This window comes from Empidonax traillii, unplaced genomic scaffold (genome assembly GCF_003031625.1).
Source record: "Empidonax traillii isolate 1590-97213 ecotype Southwest subspecies unplaced genomic scaffold, ASM303162v1 scaffold486:size464155, whole genome shotgun sequence".
NCBI lineage: Eukaryota > Metazoa > Chordata > Aves > Passeriformes > Tyrannidae > Empidonax > Empidonax traillii.
In genome coordinates, this window is record NW_020955679.1 from 65,795 (window position 1) to 87,743 (window position 21,949).

General features: G+C 35.6%; 1 protein-coding gene across 1 annotated transcript in view; it reads right to left on the reverse strand.

The window, feature by feature from the left end:
* Positions 1–21,949, reverse strand: part of CDH7 (cadherin 7) — an 86,932-nt gene that overhangs the window by 20,503 nt on the left and 44,480 nt on the right. The window contains exons 4-7 of the mRNA XM_027896193.1: positions 18,253–18,372; positions 15,505–15,672; positions 14,084–14,271; positions 1,924–2,177 (exon numbers count right to left, since the gene is read on the reverse strand). Of these exons, the coding sequence (XP_027751994.1) occupies positions 1,924–2,177; positions 14,084–14,271; positions 15,505–15,672; positions 18,253–18,372 (730 nt within the window). The remainder of the gene's footprint in view (positions 1–1,923; positions 2,178–14,083; positions 14,272–15,504; positions 15,673–18,252; positions 18,373–21,949) is intronic.

Consider the following 21,949-nt stretch of genomic DNA (forward strand, 5'->3'; position numbering starts at 1 on the left):
ACATCAACAGTTCTCTGGTCTATATGAGATAACCTCTTATTTTCAAAACATTTATTATTTTCCCCAGCCCCCAGTATTGTCAGGGTTTTGTATCTGATCTTGTAATTTCAACATTTTCTGAATTATAACAAACCTAATTTTTAATCAGTATCAACATTTGGAAGTTGGAACAGTTATTTATAGATTAATAATTTAAACTTCTTAAACAGATCCTGCAAAGTTTTATGAATTAATCCTCCTTAACACATTCCAATTTTAGGTGAATCTGTCTCTGATGTATCATAGCAGATGCAGAACAGCTTTAAATTATATGGTCTTTCAGCACCTTCAACAATGTAAAGAGCAGATTCGCAAGCATATAGATAAATCCTCACTACTTTTCCCTTCCCCTCAAATTCCAAACAACTTCGAAGCAGAAGAAATCTTCAAGATGTTAGTTACACTGGTGATGTAGCTATTTTTTATGTTTGAATTGTAAGAATTAACCAGATCAAGGCAAATAAACTCATCTTTATGTTTACACAGGAGTTAAAAGTATTCTGAGCATGGCCTGCATTAATGGAACTATGTTTAATCCTATTCTAAATGATTCTGCTAAATCATATTTTACACCAGATGATAACATCAGTGCCAGAAAACAGTGCCACAGCAAAGGAAGAGCTCAGCAAACATAAATTTCACAAGTAAATACATGCCAACCATCCATCCAGGACTTGTTTATACATTATAAGAATCAGCTATTTTCAATATGTTGCAAGTATATAATGAAAGAGAGAGAACACTTGCATCATCTCTAGGAGTGAAACATATGCTTTATTTTTGCAACTTGAAATTGCTGCTTTAGAAATTGGAGAGCTACTCTAGAGTCCCAAGTTAATTTTCAATGCATGAAAGTAAAAATTTAACATAAACAAAATGGATAACACCCAAACAACTACAGTACCTGTGAAGGTCTTTTCTATGTATGCCGTAAGTGAACAACAATAACAAATGAAACTAAGTACTAACTTTCATTGTGTATGTGTTCCTCCTGCAGATGTTTAAATTAACGAAATTCCTGAGTCATAATCACTACTCTCTAGATCCTTTGCATGTTCCTTTGAGAATTATTATTACTGCTCTGCATAGGAAAAATAACAAGTAGCTCATTACTTGTTTAACTTAAGTGATGAGTCTTTATCCTTGAGCTTTGACCTTAGATACAAGAAAACATGATCCTGGACATCATATTGTGGAAAACTTGCAGGTTCTTCACACACTGAAGACAAAGAAAGAGGGCCTTGACAGTTCATGCACCTCTAATGACTGTATCTCTTTCCATTAAAACGGAAGGTATTTGTCTCCAGTAAAATTAACAAACCCAAAATATTATTGTCTTTAAGCATCCTGATTAGGACATGATGCATCTTGTCCTTTCCAATTCTCTAATGTAAAGAGTTTTTACTAATGTTTTCTTCTGTGGTACCTCAGCTCAAGTTTACCATGTGGGAGTCTACGTCCCATTACGTTCTTATTTCTAGTGCATACACAATCATTATTCACACACACACATACACATGCGTGTGTATCATAATTTTTGATCTTGGTTGATTTAAGGGAATATAATTTTTCGTAGATAATATTAGGCTCTTCCTAATCTTAGGGGAAAATAAATATGAGTAGTATTTTGAGGGTTTTTTTCCTTTGGAATCCTGAAACTATATCTTCTATTCTTTGTTTCACAGATATTTAAATACATACTTTTTTCAAAGGTTCTGTAGTTCAGTATATAAAATTCAAACCATGCAAAATCACAGAACATCTCAATCTCCCTCTGCAAGGGAACAAAGCTGACTAATTGATTCAGTGTAAATAAAGACCCTCCCACCACAAAATTAACACCTTCAATACAAAGGCTAAATAAATAAGTCATCTTACAATTACCTGACAGGACTATTTGAGGCATCTGGATCATGGGCCGCCACAGTTCCAATGATAGTGCCAACCTTTGCTGCTTCAGACACCACCATGGAGTACAAACGTGAAGTAAACACAGGTGGCTCATCAACATCTTCTACAATTATCTTCACTGTTGTCATGTCACTGAAAGGTCCCAGACTCAGGAAACGAGGATCAATATGCATATTGGCTGCTTCTATCCTCAGGGTATAGCTTGTCTTAGCTTCAAAATCCAACTCCTATACAGGTAAAGTTATTTGGAAATTTTATTATCCAGTGAAGTTGAAACAAAACTGTTTCACAGCTTTTGGTAAGTACAAAATGAACTTTGCTATTTGTATACAACCAGCAGTTTCAACTGACAGAACACAGTTGAAGACTCATTTTTTAGTTTTCTCAAAAACTGTATTTGCAGTGTCTCACTAATGAATATTCCCCAATGCCTTTAGCAGTAAAGATAGTTTACCTTGTGAATGATACAATTCTCTGAGATAATAGCAAAATTTTCCGTGATTTCTGTGAGGACCAAATTCTCACCTTTTATTTCACCAGTGTGAATGAATACTTTGTTTTGTCTTTTTAATATTTTATCTAAGATCATGGCAAATAGAACATGCCACAGTACCCAGATGTAAGAACTCAATATAATATTCACAGGTTATTTACAGGTAAAAGCATTTTGCTCAGAAAATTGTAGGTAGGATTTTTTTTTTGTGTTCTTTTTTTTTACTCCAAGCTCTGTATAAATTTGTGTAGAAAATGTGACAATTGCTTAAATGACATTGCTTAAATGACATTACTTTGTACTGAGATGCAGCCTGGAGATTGTTCTGGTTTGTTTTGCTTCTTAAGCAAAATGTACATTATTTTTTTACACCTTCCTTCTGATTTAATTTTCTTTATTGAAATTATAGTTTCTTTTCAAATAAATACTGCATTAGAATCAAAAATGACCCTAAAAGTAATGAGATATCTGCGATCTGGAGGACAGTCCCATGAAGAAAATTATTTTAGAGACAAAAAGCATCTTAGCTCACAAGCAATTACTGAAAGAAAGCATCAAGTTAATATTAGAACCATTAACCCCACATCTATAGTCTTGGTTTTTCAGCTTGTATTAATATTCAGCTAACTATTCCTTTGCAATTTCAAGTTCAATCATTAAGAAAAGCAGTAAAAGACCCAAGCACTTCTAAAGCTTCAGTCTGGTTACTCAACTATAATTCCAAGTCTATAAAACAGATTAAAAATGGTCTTCTGCAGTTCTGCGACTGAATACATCAGAGGGATCTGAGATGTGCTTGCAAATTAATCCGTCAGCATCTGCAAAACATTCCAGTATTCACTCAAAGGAGCAGCAGAGGTGAAACATACATCTGTTGACCTACAAGGACCTACATTCTCCATCAAGTTACAGTAGGATAAATCCCAAATGAGGATCCTAAAGTCAGAGATTATGCTGATGCTATAATACAGCTGTAAACAGTCTAGATTTAAATATGAAAAGTGAACTGCAGCACATCACACTCAGAAAGGCACTGAACTTTTACAAACTCTGTGTGGCAGCAAAAGGCTTCTCTGAATGGGAATACATGTGATCCTCACATTATGCAAGTGCTTACTTCTTGCACTGAGTCTCATGTTTAGTATCCATAGCTCTCTGAAAACACATATGCCATGAAAGAAAGATTCTCTAGATACTGGTTGCTATACCGGATACAATTAGTATTTATTACTAAAGTGTGTTTAATAATTTTTTTATTTTCACTCCGGTTTTAAAGTACAATATACATGTTATGAAACAAACCTCATAGCCGTAATGCAAACATAATGTGATGTTAGGATGACGAAAAATGTCTCAGAAACTATATTCTATGGTGGTAACAATTAGGAAACTGATATGACCAGTTGAGCAGCAAGGTTAAAGAGAAGACAACCAAGCACACATCTTAAGACTTCACATTTTCCCGTAAAAGCAAACTATTAACTAAAGAAATGATAACCTGAAAAATGTCAAAGACAAAAGGTCAACATTTGTTGAACTAAAAAAGAAACCACTCATCCCCAAAAAAAACCCCAAACCACCAAGCCTTTAGCAAAAAGTATATTTTCAGTCAGAATGTACAGAAGTATGTAGTGGAGAAGGGAAAGCTAATTTATCCTCATTAATCAGTGATATCTGTTGAAACTGAGTGATTGAGATTACAGTGATATGTAATTAAACACATGGAAACACATCCTCAGACTGCAGACAACATAACTCCTTTTGATATACTGATGTGAACAGCACAGTCATTCTAAGTAAAAAAAATATTAGGAAAATTCTGTTTTAATAGACAAAGTCATACAACACAATATGGGTAGCTGGACAAATTATACAACTTCTATTTTTCTAGAAAAATAGAACTAACAAAATAATGAAGAAATATTATTTTACTTAATTTTAAAATACTTCTATGTTTCTATAATGATTAAAGAATACTAAATTAGACCTTTATTAACTAAAATCATACAAATGTGTTTTTCGCGTGAATATTTATCATGAGGACTGACATGCACTTTTAAATCATCATATTTCATTCTTGTAATACAAAAAGAGAACACTCTTCATTTGACTGGATTACAGGAATGTTGGACTAGTAGGGGATACATGAAAAATACAATTTGATTAGAAAAGTATTTCCTCACAGAGAAGGATGCAAAACTATCAATGGTGTGGATGCATATTCTAAACAGCCTTCCTTAAAAAGAGTAGGTTTAACCTTCTCTAACTCAGCCAGGAGCATCTCAGAAATACACCATGATGTCCTTAGTGTGATCATACCAAAATTCTTCCAGAAAAAAATCAGTTGGTCTAGTTATGAATGTCTGTTTTTCACCAGTCATTAGTAAGGGAGTATCAATAATTGGAAGAAGTTAACATCTGCTGTCAGCAAAATGAATCCTGCCCTAGGATTTACTCAGATATCTTCCGGTACCCAATGCTGCTGACAATATCCAAAAGCTATAAGTATCCTTGTTAACGAAACATGAATAAATAAATTAAAAAATCCAACAAGTACATACACAGTGGAGAACAGTTGGTGTCTAGAAAAAGGTAAGTATGGATTTTACAAAGGGATTTTACAATATCTAGTGCTATTGTGTTATGAAGTGGCAGTAATGATGTTTTATTTCAGTTCTTCGTAGCAGAGCCTGTCTCTTGTGGGGTGTGGCAATGTCTAGAAAAGCTACAGTCATCATACTCTATCTGTTTATACAGGAAATACAACCTCAGATCCTGTGGTGAGTACAAGAGGTATCAGGTTTTAAGGCAGAATATACTCTGGAAAACAAACAGAACCCCTAAGGTACAATTAATATGCAAGAGCTCTTGACCTGGCGGAAATGTTTCAACATTTCTTACATAATATAATTAAGACATTACATGCTACAGACACTAATGAAAGACTGAGAAAGTGAACTAAAAAGATTTTCTTTTTTTTATTTCTTCTTATCTAATTATCACTGATGTCTGTTAACAGGCATTATTTAGCTGGCCTTCAGATCATGCCTTTATTATTTCCTGCTATAAAAAAAGGCACAAGATTCCAATAATGAAACACCAACTTAACAGACTACAAATCACTACATCAGTGTTGAAGGTTAAATGGACAATGTATTCTTCAGTCCTTCAGTACAGTGAATAGAGCTTGACAGCTTCATTAATGTCTGTGCATTAGTATTATCTGATTAGATCTTGTGCAGGATCCATTAATCTTTCCTTTTGTGAACTCTGATGGTTTTTTTTTAGTTTTTCCTTTTAAGGATTAAGAATTTTATACTCTCTGAAGGAAATTACAAAACAAGTCTTCTATATTATTGGGGTTGAATATGAAGTTATAACTCATGGAAAGCTCATTTTTGTAATTTTCATTTTTATTGAATGGTAACTTTGTCACACTGTAGTTTTTAGGGGTAAAAATCCCATTTTTAAGCTCAGTTGAGGTTTTATATTGAAAACCACATTACATCAAACAAATGCACACCATCTCTCAAAGGAACCATGGAAGCCTCATGTTCTTACATTCTAAACTCTGACACAGAATTGAAAGAAAAATTTCTAGCAGGAAAAAAAATGTTAAATTTCTAAAAGGAAAAAAATGTTAACAGTAATGGAAAGATAGTTTTTGACTCAAAAGCTTATGCATAAACCCTCTCCCCTCCCATTTTATAATTGCCAGTATTGCTTTTAGAATGAACTTGGGTTTTAAAATAATCTATTAGCAGTCACTGTCTATGAGAAAGTACTTTGTAACATTATTTTCATATCTTTTCCTTTAGCATTCAAAGTGATTCGTGATATTGGTGGCTGGGCTGTGCACTGGGGGGAGAAATGAAGGCAAAGTGAGCAAGAACTGTACCATGGGAAATCTTAATGCTTGTCACTTGCTGCAGTAAGACATTACAACCCTCTCTCTACAGAGTTTTCAGGCTTTATTTGGTCTTTTTTTCCTCTTAAGTCCACTAAAATCTCTCTATAGACTTTCAAACTTGAATCAGATTTCACATAATTTCAAAAAGTCACGTTTGATACATAAAATAAAAATATATCTTCCAGCCTCTTTTATTATTAAATTACCATTGCTACTTTAAGCACCAAGTATTTGATAAAGGTGTAGGTGGATAAAGAGGTTTTTATCTTAAGATGTTTTGCTACTAAGCTATTACTGTTACTGAAGTCTAACTATAGCCTGCAACTTTGTGAATAAAGTGAAATCTGTACTTATATGACACCCTTTTTAGTACACTATTTTTAGGAATAGTGCTTTGGAAATCACAAAAAAAATAAGGTTTTGTGTATGTATTTTGCTTAGAAAGTGAAACCAAGATTCCATTCATGTGTATTACAACCTGTGATTCTGTGAACAGTCAAATTCACTTGAAAAGTGTACACATACAGGTTTGCATGGACACTTTAGAATTTGCTGAATTAAATTACTAAATCATCATTCACTTCCATAAATGTTTCTCCAATTCTAAGATTGCTACTGCAGAGACAAATCTAACACATTTTTTAAAACTCCAATATATGCAGAAAAATTACACATTTTCTCCAAACACCCTCACCATCGTGAAATCGAGCTATGCAAATTATGTGAGTCCTTACTAGCAGAGCACTGATAGCAGAGTGTAAATTACAAATGAAACCACAGGAAGGAATTGATCCTACTCTACAGATGGAGAATTGAGTCACAGGTTGAACCGAGAAAAAAATGTTCAAACACTTCTAAGAAATACAAATGCCTGATTCCTTTTCAAAACCTGTACAATATTTCTTTTGAGTTTTTTTTGTTTCTTGATTTTTTTCTGCAAAGCTCACCTAAGACGGATATTTTCTTAAATCAAGCTTGAAGTTAACCTACACATCTAGTTTAGTTTAACTTTCTAATTGGCAGCCCATGGCTTTGACAGGTGCACTGTTTGCTGGATTCAAAACTGGCTGGCTCGCCAGGCCTAGACAGTGGCAGTGAATGGTGCTACACCTCCAGTCACTAATGGAGTTCTCCCAGGCTCAGTGTTGTGGCCAAGCCTGTTTAACATTTTTATCAATAATTTGGATGAGAAGATCAAATGCACCCACAGTAAGTTCACGGATGACACTAAGTTGGGTGGTAGTGTTGATCTGCTGGAGGGTAGGATGACTCCGCAGAGGGATCTAGACAGGGTGGATCAGTGGGTTGAGGTCAACTGTATGAAGTTCAACAAAGCTGAGTCCTGCACTTGGGTCACAACAACCCCATGCAGCACTACAAGCTTGGGAAAGAATGGCTGGAAAGTGGTCGGGTTTTCCAGAAAATGACCTGGGGTGCTGGTTGACAGCCAGCTGAACATGATTGAGTGGTGTGTTCAGGTGGCCTAGAAGGTATCCCGGCATCCTGGCAGGACCAGGGAAATGATTGCTCCCCTGTACTCAGCACAGGGGTCTGCACCTCAAGTACTATGTTCAGTTTTGAGTCACTCACTACAAGAAAAACACTGATGTGCTGGAGCAAGTCCAGAGGAAAGCAGTGGAGCTGGTGAAGGGTCTAGAGAGTAAATTCTATGAGGAATGGCTAAAGCAGTGGCTGGTGTCATTCAGCCTGGAGAAAAGGAGGCTCAGAGGAGAACTTACTGCTCTCTACAACTACCACAAGCTTGTGCTAGGAGAGATTTGGGTTGGACATCATGAACACGTTGAGGTTGGACATCATCATCACTGAAAGGGTGGCTAAGCATTGGAACAGGCTGCCCAGGAAGGTTATAGAGTCACGATCCCTGGAGGAGTTCAAGAAATGACTGGATGTGGCACTAGTTGACATGGTTGTGTTTGGTCAAAGGTTGGACTTGATGATTTTGGAAGGTCTTTTCCAACCTTAATTATTCTAATGTATGATCTTCTAATCTATTCTATTCTATTCTACTCCTATTCTATTCTATTCTATTCTATTCTATTCTATTCTATTCTATTCTATTCTATTCTATTCTATTCTAGACTCATTACAGGGACTACCTACAGTTTGGAGAAGTGTCAAACTCACATTATTTGCAAGATCAGAATTGTAGCAAAAAGTTTGAGTAGGTGGCATCTTTAGACTGCTCTGTAAAAACAGAGTTTTCTTCTGTTTCATTTGACAAGTGAGACATTTTCATTTATTTATTAGTATTTTTAACAAAAGAGAAAGTGGGTAAATAAAAAAATGGGAAGGCTTCCACAAGAACTTGAAACTATTGGGCAACAAATTGTTTGAATATAGTAGCATACAGGAAAAAAACCCACTATCTTTGCCACCACTTTCCCAATCTTCATTTAAGCTGAAAATACCACTCATGGGTCCCATTCACTTGTTTATACCAACTTCTGAAGAAAGAAGAAGAAAGACAAGGAAGAAGAAACATAAAGTTTGTCTTCTAGAATTTTTCATATTCTCCTGCAGCTTTGAAAGAGAGTATAGCATCCTAAAAACAACTTCAACCCTTTTATAAACTGTCCTATATACATGGTGGATACTTTTTTTTTGCATATAAATTCAGTTCATGTATTGCAGAAGAGGACAGACTTTATTTTTTAGTGCAAACAACCGAGTAAATGGTTCAGTAGGGTTTCTGTCATTAGATGAAACTTCTAGCTTCGCTGATCTCAGAAAATAACAATTCTACCCAGACATAACCTGCTGTTATTATATAAGCCATAAATTCACCAAAAAAAAATTAGCCCTTGTCCCAAATATTTTGAAAAAGTTGTGAGGGTTTGTTTGTTTGGGAGTTTTACTGTTGTTTTGTTTAGTTTAGAGTGAACTTAAGTAACTTCCTGGAATATGTGAATTTCACATCTCACTCATTTTATCCGGATTCAAAAATCCTAACCAGGACAAAAGGAAGTAAGGTGTGATAAGTATGTGAAAAACAATATAGCAGCAAACACTGTACAGTGATATAGCACACATGCTTCTTAGTTGTGCTGCATAAAATAGTGTAATCCTACTCTTTACTCCTTAGAAGGATAAATATCAAGGGGAAAAGCACACAGACAAAGCATTCCTCCCTTGACTGAGGTTTAGACCAGTAGCTAATATATACTGACACTAGGTAACAGTAGTAGTAGCATGTTCAGGAACTTGGAATCCCCAGTCCTTCCATGGCTATAAAAACTATGAGCAGAACTACCAGTAGTATTCAGAAAGCAACACTTTTCTCAAAGTGTTGAGAAAAACCCATTTTCAATAGACTGTGCAAGTCAAAAAAGTATCTGGATTTAGCAATGCAGAAGAGATAAAAATAAGGGAAAAATACACTCCATATATTTCTACGAATATCACTGTTAGAGTAAAACCACCTTTTTTTTTTTTTTTTTACTGCTGGTTTTCGATGTTTTGAAGTCTCTGTTTCATGGGGTACAGAGATAAAATGCGTTTATACATGCATGGAAATGTACATATACATGGAAATATATACATACATGGAAATATACATGGAAAATAATCCAAACTAATCCAAAAATGAAACACACACTTTATTCACCAGTTTTGTCACCTTTCAAACCAATACAGGTATAAGACCATTTACACAAGTAATCTTGAGATATATTTAATCATGTAACATTTTTATCTTTCTAATGTCATGAAACCTGGTATCTCTCTGTTTAAAAACAAATAATATTCCTACACTTTTTGCTCATCCTTGGACATTTTCTTTCATATTCCATCCACTTGGAGCATAAAAATCCTGCTTTGCTCAGTGAATTCTTAAATATCACTTCTCACAGGTTTTTTTTCTTTCTTACAAAAACTCTTTTCTTTTTATTTAATGCTACTTATGTGTTAAAAGAAGTGTTAGTTTTTAGTGAGGAAGGCAACTTTTCAAAAGTGGCTATACTTCTAAAAGCAGAATGAAAAATCCTCAGTTTGTGTGGAACTCGGATAACCAGGTGCCAAACTTTATCCACAACACCCAGCATAAAAATGAATGGAGCAGTGCTTTCAGCTGCTCAGTTACTGCTGGTGATTTTCATGCCCAGCCTGCTGAGCTTTATGTACAATTGCAGCAGAAGTATGCAAAGCAAGCGCATCCATTTGCATTTAGAACCAAAGCGTGCCTTTTCAGAAGTCTTTGCCTTGGCATTTTACTGTTTGATGTGTACAAAGACATGTCATCTGAGCATATAAATATAAGTTGAAAAGGATGGGCATGCATTTTGAGGCTGAGCTGTTTCTCAATATCTCAGCTGATTTAAGGGCATGAAAAGGAGAGAGGTAATTGCACTCAGAGGACTACAGAACATCATGTGCCGGACATTAAAATGTTTAGGCAGATTTCAGGCTACAGACTTAACTTCTTCCCTGATTTCCTACCAACAAGCACACATTACCATGCAGGGATAACCCTCCATAGTGACCTGGCAGGTAAGACTCGGTGGTCGAAGCCCATTTAACCTCCATAAACTGTTATTAATGGTCTTCTAAGTATTTGTTCTCCAGAGAATAATGAAGTGCAGTTGCCCAGTAGCCACTGCGCTAGAGCTCTTCACTTATTTCTCTCCTAGACAATATTTTCTGTGGGGTTGGCAGACAGGGTCCTTCAGCCCTAGGTAAAACACTAAGTTCTCTGGAGTCAAAATGAAGAGCTAAGGACATCCAAAGGTTTGGAAGGTGTCCCTCAGCATGGGGACTTGCTTTTGGTATGGCAGAGTGTACTGAGTCTGGAGGCAGTGCAGTTAATTTTCCACACACCAGCCTCCCACAGTGCTGCACTTTGTATTGGTAGCTGGGAAGGTGTTGACAACACACCAGTTTTTTGATTGCTGCCAAGCAGTGCTGGCACAGCTTCAGCACTGTCTCTCCAACATTCTCCACACACACCAGTAGGCTGGGTATGGGCAAGATCATGGGAGGAGACACAGTCAGGACAGCTCATTCAAACTGACCAAAGGGATATTCCATGCCACAGGCTGTTGCTCAGATATAGAAGCTAAGGGAAAGGAGGAGAGGGGTGAGGGGAGGGGCATTCATTATTTACAACATTGTCTTCTGAAGTAACTGATATATGAACTGAAGCCCTACTTCCCAGTAAGTGGCTGGACATCACTGTAAGGAATACGATCTTCTGGCTTTTTTCCCTTGTTTGATGCGCATGTGACCTTCACTTTTGCTTTTGTAAACTGCCCTTATCTCGACCCACACTGTTTTTCCCACCTTATTTTCTACCCCCGCCCGTCCTGAAGTGGGGTGTGATAAGCTTGCTGGGTGGGTACCTAGCACCAAACCAAGGTCAATCCACTGCACAGAGTAAAGTGAATTAATAATAGCAGGCAAGTTGAAGCAGGCAAACAGAAAAGTTCTAATGATGTAGAAAAAAGAAATCTCAATTCTTATGTCAAAATATAGCAGCATCTAGGTTTAAAAATTATTAACAAATTGGACCATTTCATCAGGTCAACAATCTGTAACCTTTTTAATGTAGTCCAATAGCTATTTCACAGAGCATTTCTTAGAACAAATGTTCAGTACTGAAAAGTCCAGTTCAGCTCCCTAGCTAAAGTGATTATAGAAATAATTAATGGTAATTATTTGGTTCAATGTACAGCACTGCAATCAGGATATTCCAGGAAAGAGCACCATGACTATAAAAGTATACTAGAAATTAAAGTGAACTCACCAGTTTTCAAATTAGATCACTGACAACCCTGACTGATTCAGTGTTGGTCACTGTGGCACTGGTAAATGTTCTCCCTCTAGTATAGATGAATTTCTCTCAAATCTTTGCTCAAAAATCTTAAATGAGCAAACTGAAGACGCCACATTGAATTTGCCTGTTGAATAAAGAGGCTTCTATTTCAAACATACAAGTTTGAAATACAGAATTTAGTACAGCTTGCAAGAAGCCTAAGATGGGTGTTTTTGCCTAAAAAAAAAAGATGATTCACATTACGCATATTAGACCCTGATCTTTCAAGGGTGCTCAACGTACTCCATTTGTTGTGACATGTGTGGATGTTGACTAGTTTTCAACAGCTATTAAAGGCATCAGAGAATTAGCCCATTGCTTTGTAACATCATGAAGTTTTAGCTTCTTTCAAAGGAGATATGTTACTGAAGTTTTATTTGCTTTAGAAAGGAACTGATGCACCAGAGAAGGGGGAAAAAAAAAAACAAAAAACCAAGACAAAAAACCCCCACAACTAATAGGTGAAGTTTACAAAAATTAAAGAGCATATAGGGAAGAAAAATCCATTACAGCATCATATCAAGTACAAACATAAGTCCCTTTTTAGGAACATAGTTACATATATTCTAAAATGCCAAGTGATTCCCACATTTTAGGGGTATTAAATTGCTGAGGAATACATTCAGTACAGGTAGCTGGGTTGCAGTGGGAGCTACAGATTTAGCTCTGGGTGGCGGAAGCCCCATGCAAGAGTCCATGAAGTGCTGACCCTTTGCAGAACAAAGATCACAGGGACTCAGAGACATGGCAGGAGCCGAGAACCCCAGACTTTACTTGGCTTAGACTGTGAGGCTATAAAAGGCTGGAAGTGCCTTTGCTCCCAGTCCCTCCTCGGAGGCACCAGCTCAAGCTGCTATTTTATTACTGTTATTGCACCAAAATTAAATTATTTTAAGGATCTGGACATCTGACACTCTGCTACAGGAAAACTGGGGTCAAGCTGGTAAGGAAACCTGATCTGACTTAATGAGTGTGGGGTGTGTAGCTGTGAAAGGGCTTTGGTGCCAGCACAGGTAATGCAAATGTGATGGCCTGAGTGGCTCCTGGATGGTAAGACAGGGAAGTTTCCTTAACAAAATTACTCTACTAGAGTTTGTCCATAGATTCAGTACTGTCATTGCCAAGCACTCATACATTCAGAGTAGGAAATTATTTAAGGGATTCTTCTATGGTGTTGCATTTTTTTTCCTGTTTGCAAAAATTAAATTTTCTTAAAAAATATTTCAACATATTTTTATTTTTTTTAGAGGGTAGTCTAAAATGTGTTGAAGGAAGGTAAGTAAGCTGGTTTAATATTTTTATATAAACATGATTTTTCAATTTTAAAAGGTTTGTTTTCTAACTGTACACATAGAGAAAAGAACATATGAAAAAAAATGAAGAAAAATATTTACTTAAATTTTTCATATTTTAAAAAGTAATATTTTTAATGACATATGATCCTGTAAAACAACTATTTTTACTGTTACATAATTTAAAAGTTAGGAAATTGTGCTTTCTGAATAGAACCACATCAGCCAAAGACACTTAGATAATTAGTTTTTAAATTAATTTTGGGATCCATTTCTTATTTGGAGCCTGAATTTTCACTGTGAAATATACTTTTGTATTTTCTCTTTAATACAAAGACAAATAAGACTAAAGTTTATATTCCCATCCAAATAGAGGCGCTTTAAAAAAATCCTCACCAAAACAATACAGCTCTTACAAAACAAAAGCACAATATTTTTCACTGTAACTCATTAAAACCCTCAAAATCACATAGTGAAGCCAAGATGAAATGTACCAATGGGAAAAAACCTCTGCAGCAAACAAGACTCTTAGAAAGAAAAACCCATACTTTCATGACCTGCCCTCATCTTGCAGAGATCCAAATAGAACTGGTGGATAAAGTCAGACTCACCTTCTGAATTGTTATGATTCCCTCTTGAGTGTCTTTGTCAACAGAAATTTTGAATACTCCCAAACCATCACCATCCACAATTTTATACTCCATTTCAGCATTAGGTCCCACATCTGCATCTGCAGCTTTTATTCTGGCCACCACGGAAGCCACTGGCAAAGACTCTGGGACATTATATTGGTATGATCCTGTGAAATTTAAAAATTTAGTGAATTCAGAGTCTTCTGGGGCTGAAGACAAAAATCAAAAATCCAGCTTTCTTAAATTTACTTTCCTTTAAATTATGTGTCTGAATATTTATTCAGGCTACAAGAATGTATTCTTCAATTTTGAAATAGAATTGCCCTTTTTGCTAGGTTCTCTTTGTGACAGACTCTCCCTTAAGTACTATGGGCAAAATTTCTTCATGTGACAAGAGAAGTATAAGATAAAGATGCAAAAATGGTAATGCAGAGAATGTTTTACTTTGTTTTCCAGAGAAGAGGAAAATAAACTAATACCTATGTAAAATCTTATTATTTTGTACCTGTGTATCTTGATTAGGCAGTTTGCGATCTGAACATCACTAGAAACTGATATATATTCATTTCTTTAACAGTAAGTGCATCATCTTGAAAATTGCAGCTTCTTTATTCAAGTACCAAATTATATATACGCTAGCAGAAGAGTATCTGAGTGCAACCTGTAGCAAATAACACACTCACCTTCAGAAATAACTCCAGTTATTCTCTTATTATTTCAAGCAGTTGGTGGCTTGAAATGCAGGAAATCTATTACATACAGATCTATTCTTTTCATTATTGGAGGTAAGGCTCAAGTTGACGCGCATATATTCTTCACAATATTTTAATTCTACTTTAAGAAGTAATTTTTTTTTTATTTAAAAAAAAAAAGCACACTAGACAGAATGCTGTGAATAAACTGAGCTCTTCGAGTTTGAGCATACAACTATGTGTTCCTTTCTTTGGTTAGGAGGAGAGACACCTTGGTCAAAGGAAGCAAATGGAGAGAAAGTGACTTTCCAGCTCTTTTCTGATTAACTCTTTAGGAAACACTGGAAGCACATGAGAAATCCTGTTAAAATGCCAAAGGAATATGAAGGATTAAGAGGCAAGTTAAAGAATCTCGAAGTCTAACTGGCAAGAGCTAAATATATATTAAGATATTTATTTTTGGTCTTCTTTTTCATAGAGAGGAATGGCCCTGCTGTACACCATTTCTTTTCAACTGATCTGACACATATTAGGGAAAGAAAAATGACGTAATAATCTTAATAATAATTATTATAACTTGTGGTCAGTGATTCTCAAAGTACTTAACGTGGAAACTAAGCACTTTTTGTTTAGAAATAGCAAGTGTGTAAAGAAAATAACAGTGTTTAGGAATAATATTACAAGTCATGTATTTACAAAGCAACTTACTGCGTGGAAAGCGGGGTGGGTTGTCATTAACATCAGTCAGGGTGACAGTTACAGATGTGGTCCCTGACAATCCACCATTCTGCCCAACCATGTCCTTTGCTTGAATAACCAACAGGTACTGGTCCTTGGCTTCTCTATCCATATTTGGAAGGGCAGTCTTGATAACACCTGCAGTAAGAGAAGGTGTCAGTCAATGGTTGCACAAGCAAATATGCTACTGTGAAAGCTGAGTTTGTCTTTAGAAGTTAACAGTATATCAACGATAGCAACAAGAGAGGAATGAATTAATTTCAACACTAATATCACAAGGTTTGACTAGGAGTTGAACTGACATAATGCAAGCTTATTTTAAGCAGTCACCAAAACCCACCAGTTTTTATTTAGTACTAGATTCACTCTGCAATGCTGTGCATAGCTGTGTTTTCCAAGTAACTTCTCCCTGAACTAGACTTCATAATGTGTTGGGTAACACTCCCTTCCTTGGAAGATATCCTTTCCTGTATTTGATTTCCTACTCTTTTAGAGCTACGAAGAACAGAATATTCTGCATTAATTTTTAACATTCCAAGGTAAAGATTAATTTAATGATGTTTTGAATAGCCATTTACCCCATTAACTCTTGCTAATACTGATATCATGCCACAGCTTGCAGATATATGAAATTATCTTTTTTTTCCATATTTCTGATTTAACAATACCCACTTCTAAATAATTAACATAATTAAGGGTTTTTTTATTTATTAATGGAAATGCTGTGATACTCGAAGTAGTTTTTGTTATATCCATTTGATGATCTGCATACGATTTGTAATTAATTGAATTGAAATGAAAACTGGAAGAAAATTCCATGTTTCATCTTTTCAGTTATGCTGATATAGAGCAAAAAATAAATATGCCCTCTCAAAATATGATGTTTTTATGAATATTTCATGCTCAGTACACAGTACAGCTGCTAACTCCGATTTCCAGAGAGGCAGCCTTTTACTCCACCAGCACTTAGTGTCAGCAGTGAAGGAAACATAAACAAACTAAATAAAGAAAAGGCACATTGGGACACATATCTCTTCATCTGCTATTTGTTGAATGTTTAGTTAGAGTTTTATTTCTTTCTTCCTTTATGCATGCAGGACTTGTCATTAATCACCTCTGCATGGAAACATTTATGTCACAAACAGAACTGTCTGGCACTATTTCACCCATTTTACAAGACATGTTAAAATACAATTAATACACAATTTCATAGTGTTATTGTTTCTACATTGCTTTTCCTGGCCTGCTTATTTTTCTATCATAGTTAAATTACTAGGCACCGTTACCCAGATAACTGTCAAGAACAAAGGAAATTGGAGTATCACATCAAAGAGAAAATGTACGCAAACATTTAAGTCTGAATTCACCGAGATTTTGGTTTAGCAGAAACTAACATATTATTGTTCAAGGGCTGTCTGCACTCATTGTGGCAACGTACAATGTACACATATATATACATTGAGGGAGAGAGAGAAACAGAGAGAAACCCACTATAAATCATACCCATTGGAGGGAAAATGACAGTGCTATGTATACCTGCTGAGCATGGACTTGTCAATATGAAGATAATTATAGTACTTATTTCTGCAAATTTAGATGTTGCTAAATTGAGTGTGGCTTTGCTATTCAGGTCATATTCACATCCAAGATTGTTTATAATAAAAAGGGTAAATATTTTTTTTTATCTTTTGTTTCAGCTTGGCTATTTTCAAAGTGAAGATTTTAATTTTTCTCCTTGTTGGTGTAAATGAAGGCTCAGACACTAAATTGAATTAAGCAGAGTGAGAACCCATTTTCCTGCTTTATGAAATGATACAGCAGAATGGGCAATGTTTACTAAACCAACAAAGGATTAAAGAGTGAATCTTGTCATGACTTAAAAATATTCATAAAATTTCATGAAAATTGTAAAAACAAAATTTCACCAGTAATATGTTTTGAAAGTAGCAGCAAAATGTTGTACCAGATAAGGACAGGAAGCACAGTGTTTCCTCTTTCAAATTAATATATGGATTCATTTCCCATGACAAAACTTGAGTTTAAAAAGTAGAATGGAGAGATAATCGTGCTGTAAATCTATTCTTATGGAAATCTGGCTATGTGACATTTAGATATTTCTAAGATAAAGACCTGCAAAAAAATTGTTCACAGAATCACAGAATATGCTGAGTTGGAAGGTATCCACAAGGATCGTTGAGTCCAACACTTAGCCCGGCACAGGACCATCCCCAAGAGTCACACCATGTGCCTGAGAGTATTGTCCAAATGCTTCTTGAACTCTGTCAGGCTTGGTGCTGTGACCACTTCCCTGGGTAGCCTGTTTCAGTGCCCAACCACCCTCTAGGTGAAGAACCTCTTTAAAATATCCAACCTAAATCTCCCCTGAGACAACTTCAGGCCATTCCCTCAGGTCCTGTCACTGGTCACCGCAGTTCATAGTACCTTGAAATTTTCATTGATCAGAGAGATGGCAACAGGTAACAGACCAGGCAGCTGGAAGATTGACAAGATAAGAAATTCCATTCCAGCAATGTCTGTTTATTACATAGCTCAGACTTATGGTTTTCATAATCTATTCTAAAGAATAAGAGATTAAAATATCAACAAAATCCAAATGAATTCAATTAACCAAGAGGTCATATTAGTAAGTTCCTAGCAAGTTTTAATGCATATTTTCTTTTTTCTAAGCATTTCTACAAAGAGTTTACGGAAAGTTACCTGTTTTTGGCTCCACAGAGAAGTAAGGCTGTCCTTGCAATATGCTATAAACGACTCGAGCACTGTTGCCGTAAGTAGGATCATCTGCATCAGTGGCTGTCACTTGAACCACAGAGGTACCTGTAAAATGTTTAAAGGACCATTGTACATGAAAGATCAAAAAATAAAAACCTCAGTTATTCAATATGCTGTTCCAATATATATCTGGAACAGTGTGAGGTGCCTTTTTCACAACTGTTCATCATTTCCATGCTGACTCAGCTTAGTATATAAAGTTCTCTTTGTAAACTAGTAGTATCAGCTATTACAGAGTTCCATCTTCCCAAATAGTCTCAGCCTTTGACTCACAGCAATAAAAGCCCAGCTCACTCAGTAGCTCCCCCCATCTATATCTCTGGTTTTGGTTGAGGGAATTTATGGGAGCAATATTTCTGTAATGATGGTGATGCCTGAAATCTTTTTGAGTATGAAATATAGTAATAGTTTCCCTTTTAAGAAAATTCTGCATGCTGAGATTGTAATGAGTCATTAGAAATTCAAACATACTTACATATATATGTTTTATACATTTTGATGATTGTACACAAAATTAATGTCAGCCTACAAAATTATTTACTGTTTCATAAAGAGATGTATGAAGAGTTTATGTTTCAGCTCAGAGACAAACTGGTAAAAAGTCCTTTAGAAAGTACTAATTTCCTTCAATAATATGCAATATTTTAGTATCAGTTGTGATAATAATCTAGTGCATAAAGATTCCTTGAACAAGAAATGTCTCTATGTTGACAGGAATAAGAAAGCAAAATGTATAACTGGCTAGCAAGTAGGGTATATTTTGTGAGAATCTCATTCTGCATCCAGCTCCTATTCATTACGTTCTCCACGTCAGTTCCCATTTGTTTTGCTCTATCTTCCATGATATATGCTGAGAGCAGAAGAAAACAACACCTGGGAGCCAGGGCCTTGGCCATGGTCACCACCCTTTGGTAGCCAGAAAGGATTATTTTTTTCTCACTGACAGATTGTCTGGAATATTCAGACCTTCCATTCAACAGCCCAGGGACCTATTTGGAGGTTAGATTGCAAATTAATATTGTAGCGATTTGGCAGATGCTCAGTAAAGGTCTTCAAGAGAGGATCAGATTGCTTCATAGACTGGATTTAGACACAAGATTAGAGAGAAGCATTTGTTAGTGTTCATTTTCTGAATGAACACATTTTTGACTTGAAAATGAGTAATAAGTCTTGAAATCACTTTTTAAGAACAAACTGCAATAGCAAGTATCCAGGGTGAATTTAACCTAAGTTGTATTCTGATAAATTTTATTTAGATTTTTTCAGGAAATGGCAGGAGAAACTGAAATTCTTTCTACCTGATACAGTATATCCCCCATTCATTTTCCTCAGCTTTTCAGTTCTCAGTTAAGTAGAGCATCATAAATGGATCCTGGGACTAGGCTGAAGGTTTGGAGAGAGGATTAAGTGCAGCCCTCCATAAAATGGAACAGGATGGGACCCACTTGAAAGAATTCTGACCAGAAATGATCATTCATAAGATAACTTTATTCAGTTGGGTTATGGCCCAGCTAACCTGCATTCCTGATCTCTATTCCTGAAGTATCCGTGACAAAGTGGTATGATTGTAATTCTATTTAAATGCCATTTTTCTCTCTTGTGGCCTGTCTGATATTTTTGGACAGGAAAAAGATTATTCTGAACCTGAAATTTCACACACAACTATTAAGTATATGGAAAGTTTAAAAAGAAAATTGGTAGTTAATCCATCAAGTAATTTATCAGTTATGGAACTTAAAATACATCAATTTTCTGTTCACCAGTAACTAAGAACTTTGATTCAGTGTGTCAAACTGATTTTACAGATTACTTTATAATGTAATTTCATACAGGGACCTATTTTAAACTTGCCAGAGTCTCTCCAGGTTTTGAGAACAAGGGTATCATAATGACTATTTGACATCCTGTGTTCTTTGTGAAAGCCAGGCTTACCACATTTACAGAGTCCCTAAGCCCTGCCAATGAAGCTTACAACGTCTGCAAATATTGGCAAAAGTGCTTATAAACCTCACACAAGTTACATCTTTGCTCTCTGCTCTTGCTGCTTTCAAGGACTCCAGACCAATACAAGATCAAAGAAATTACAAGCTCTGCAATCTTAGCACAGACATTTTGGAAATGCTGTAAGCTTAGAAGTGCTTGTTTGCTGTAAAAATATATTGATGTAGCAAACAAACCCTCTACATTCCACGAGATGAATAAAGCCATTATCTGAATCTAATTGTCTCTCTTCTAAAACACATGGATCTTTTAGAAAAGGGTGGTTTTTAAGTAGAAAGTCTAACACCAAGTCTTTCTGAGATATTTCCATTTGAGTATAATCAGTAACTAAAAAACAATGACATTTTTCTAGTCCCTTTGTGCTATTCAACTTCTCTTAAGCCTCAATGGGCGAAAGATCTTAAAAAAAACCAAGGAACAAAATAACTGCTGTTGTCATTATTTCTTCACAAATTGCACACCATAAAATTCGAGCTTCCAAGAGGCTGAGAGTCCCATGCTGAGAGGAAGATTTTTGCACAATATATTTTAAAAAGAATATGCATGATAACAGAAGGTATTCTAAATATGTGAAAAGTCTTATGTGTAGCAAATCAGTTCCAAAGAAACACAATGCACAGAAAGATCTGTGTGTGAAGATTTCAAGAGATTTTTCCAAAGAAAGCAGACTGCTCTTGAAGAACAGGAATTCTTTCAGAGACTGATCATTGCAATACACAGTTGTCCTAATCTTTCTGCAATAGATTGAAGTCAAATTCAAATATTTACTTTCCTTTGAAAAAAATGACCCAGAAAGCTGTAGGGTTACTCATGGATAGTAATTAAACCTATAGTTTGCAGGAAAAATGGGTGGTTGAATCATAGTTCCATCTATACCATCTTAGAAGAGTTTGTTCTCCTGCACTGAAATTGTCCTTCTTTTATTCCTGAAAAATTTGCCTTACCTTTTAACACAGACATTTAGGCATCCAAGATTAGGATCACAAGTAACATGGGGCAGTCAACAAATGTCAACACTACATCTAACAAAACCAATATGTCAGTAAATCTTATTTATGTCAGCATTGTTCAGAGCCCTGGATTGCAAGTGTAGACAGGACACTCATGCTACCCCATGTGCTCATTAGTGACTTATTATAAATTGCAGCTTCACAACTAGAACTTTAAATATTACTTACAGTTTGTGTATCTGACATGGGTTGAAAAAATAAATAAAGGTTATTTATTTAAAAAGTGTATTTCCCTCTTAGATATGAATTCCTCTACAAATCCTTTTTCTCTACAAGTATGTTTGTATATTTGATATTCAAGTATACAAACTTGAATATCAGTTCATTGAAAAGACTTCTACATGTAGCAACTTCATAAACTTTTTCAGCAACTGTAGCAAATACTGAGGAAAAATCTGTACTGCTTAGAAGTGTTTCTCATATTTCTTTTTTTTGATGCTAGCTAGTAACACACTGAATTCCACGTGGCTGGCACAGATTTCTGATTTTATTTTCCAGAATGTTAAAACAATTTTTAACCTACCCTCTAATAGATATTGGTAGATATTACAAAATCACAGTAATCTCAGAATGTGACCTATTTATTCTGATATTAGGGCAAAAGGAAGGGA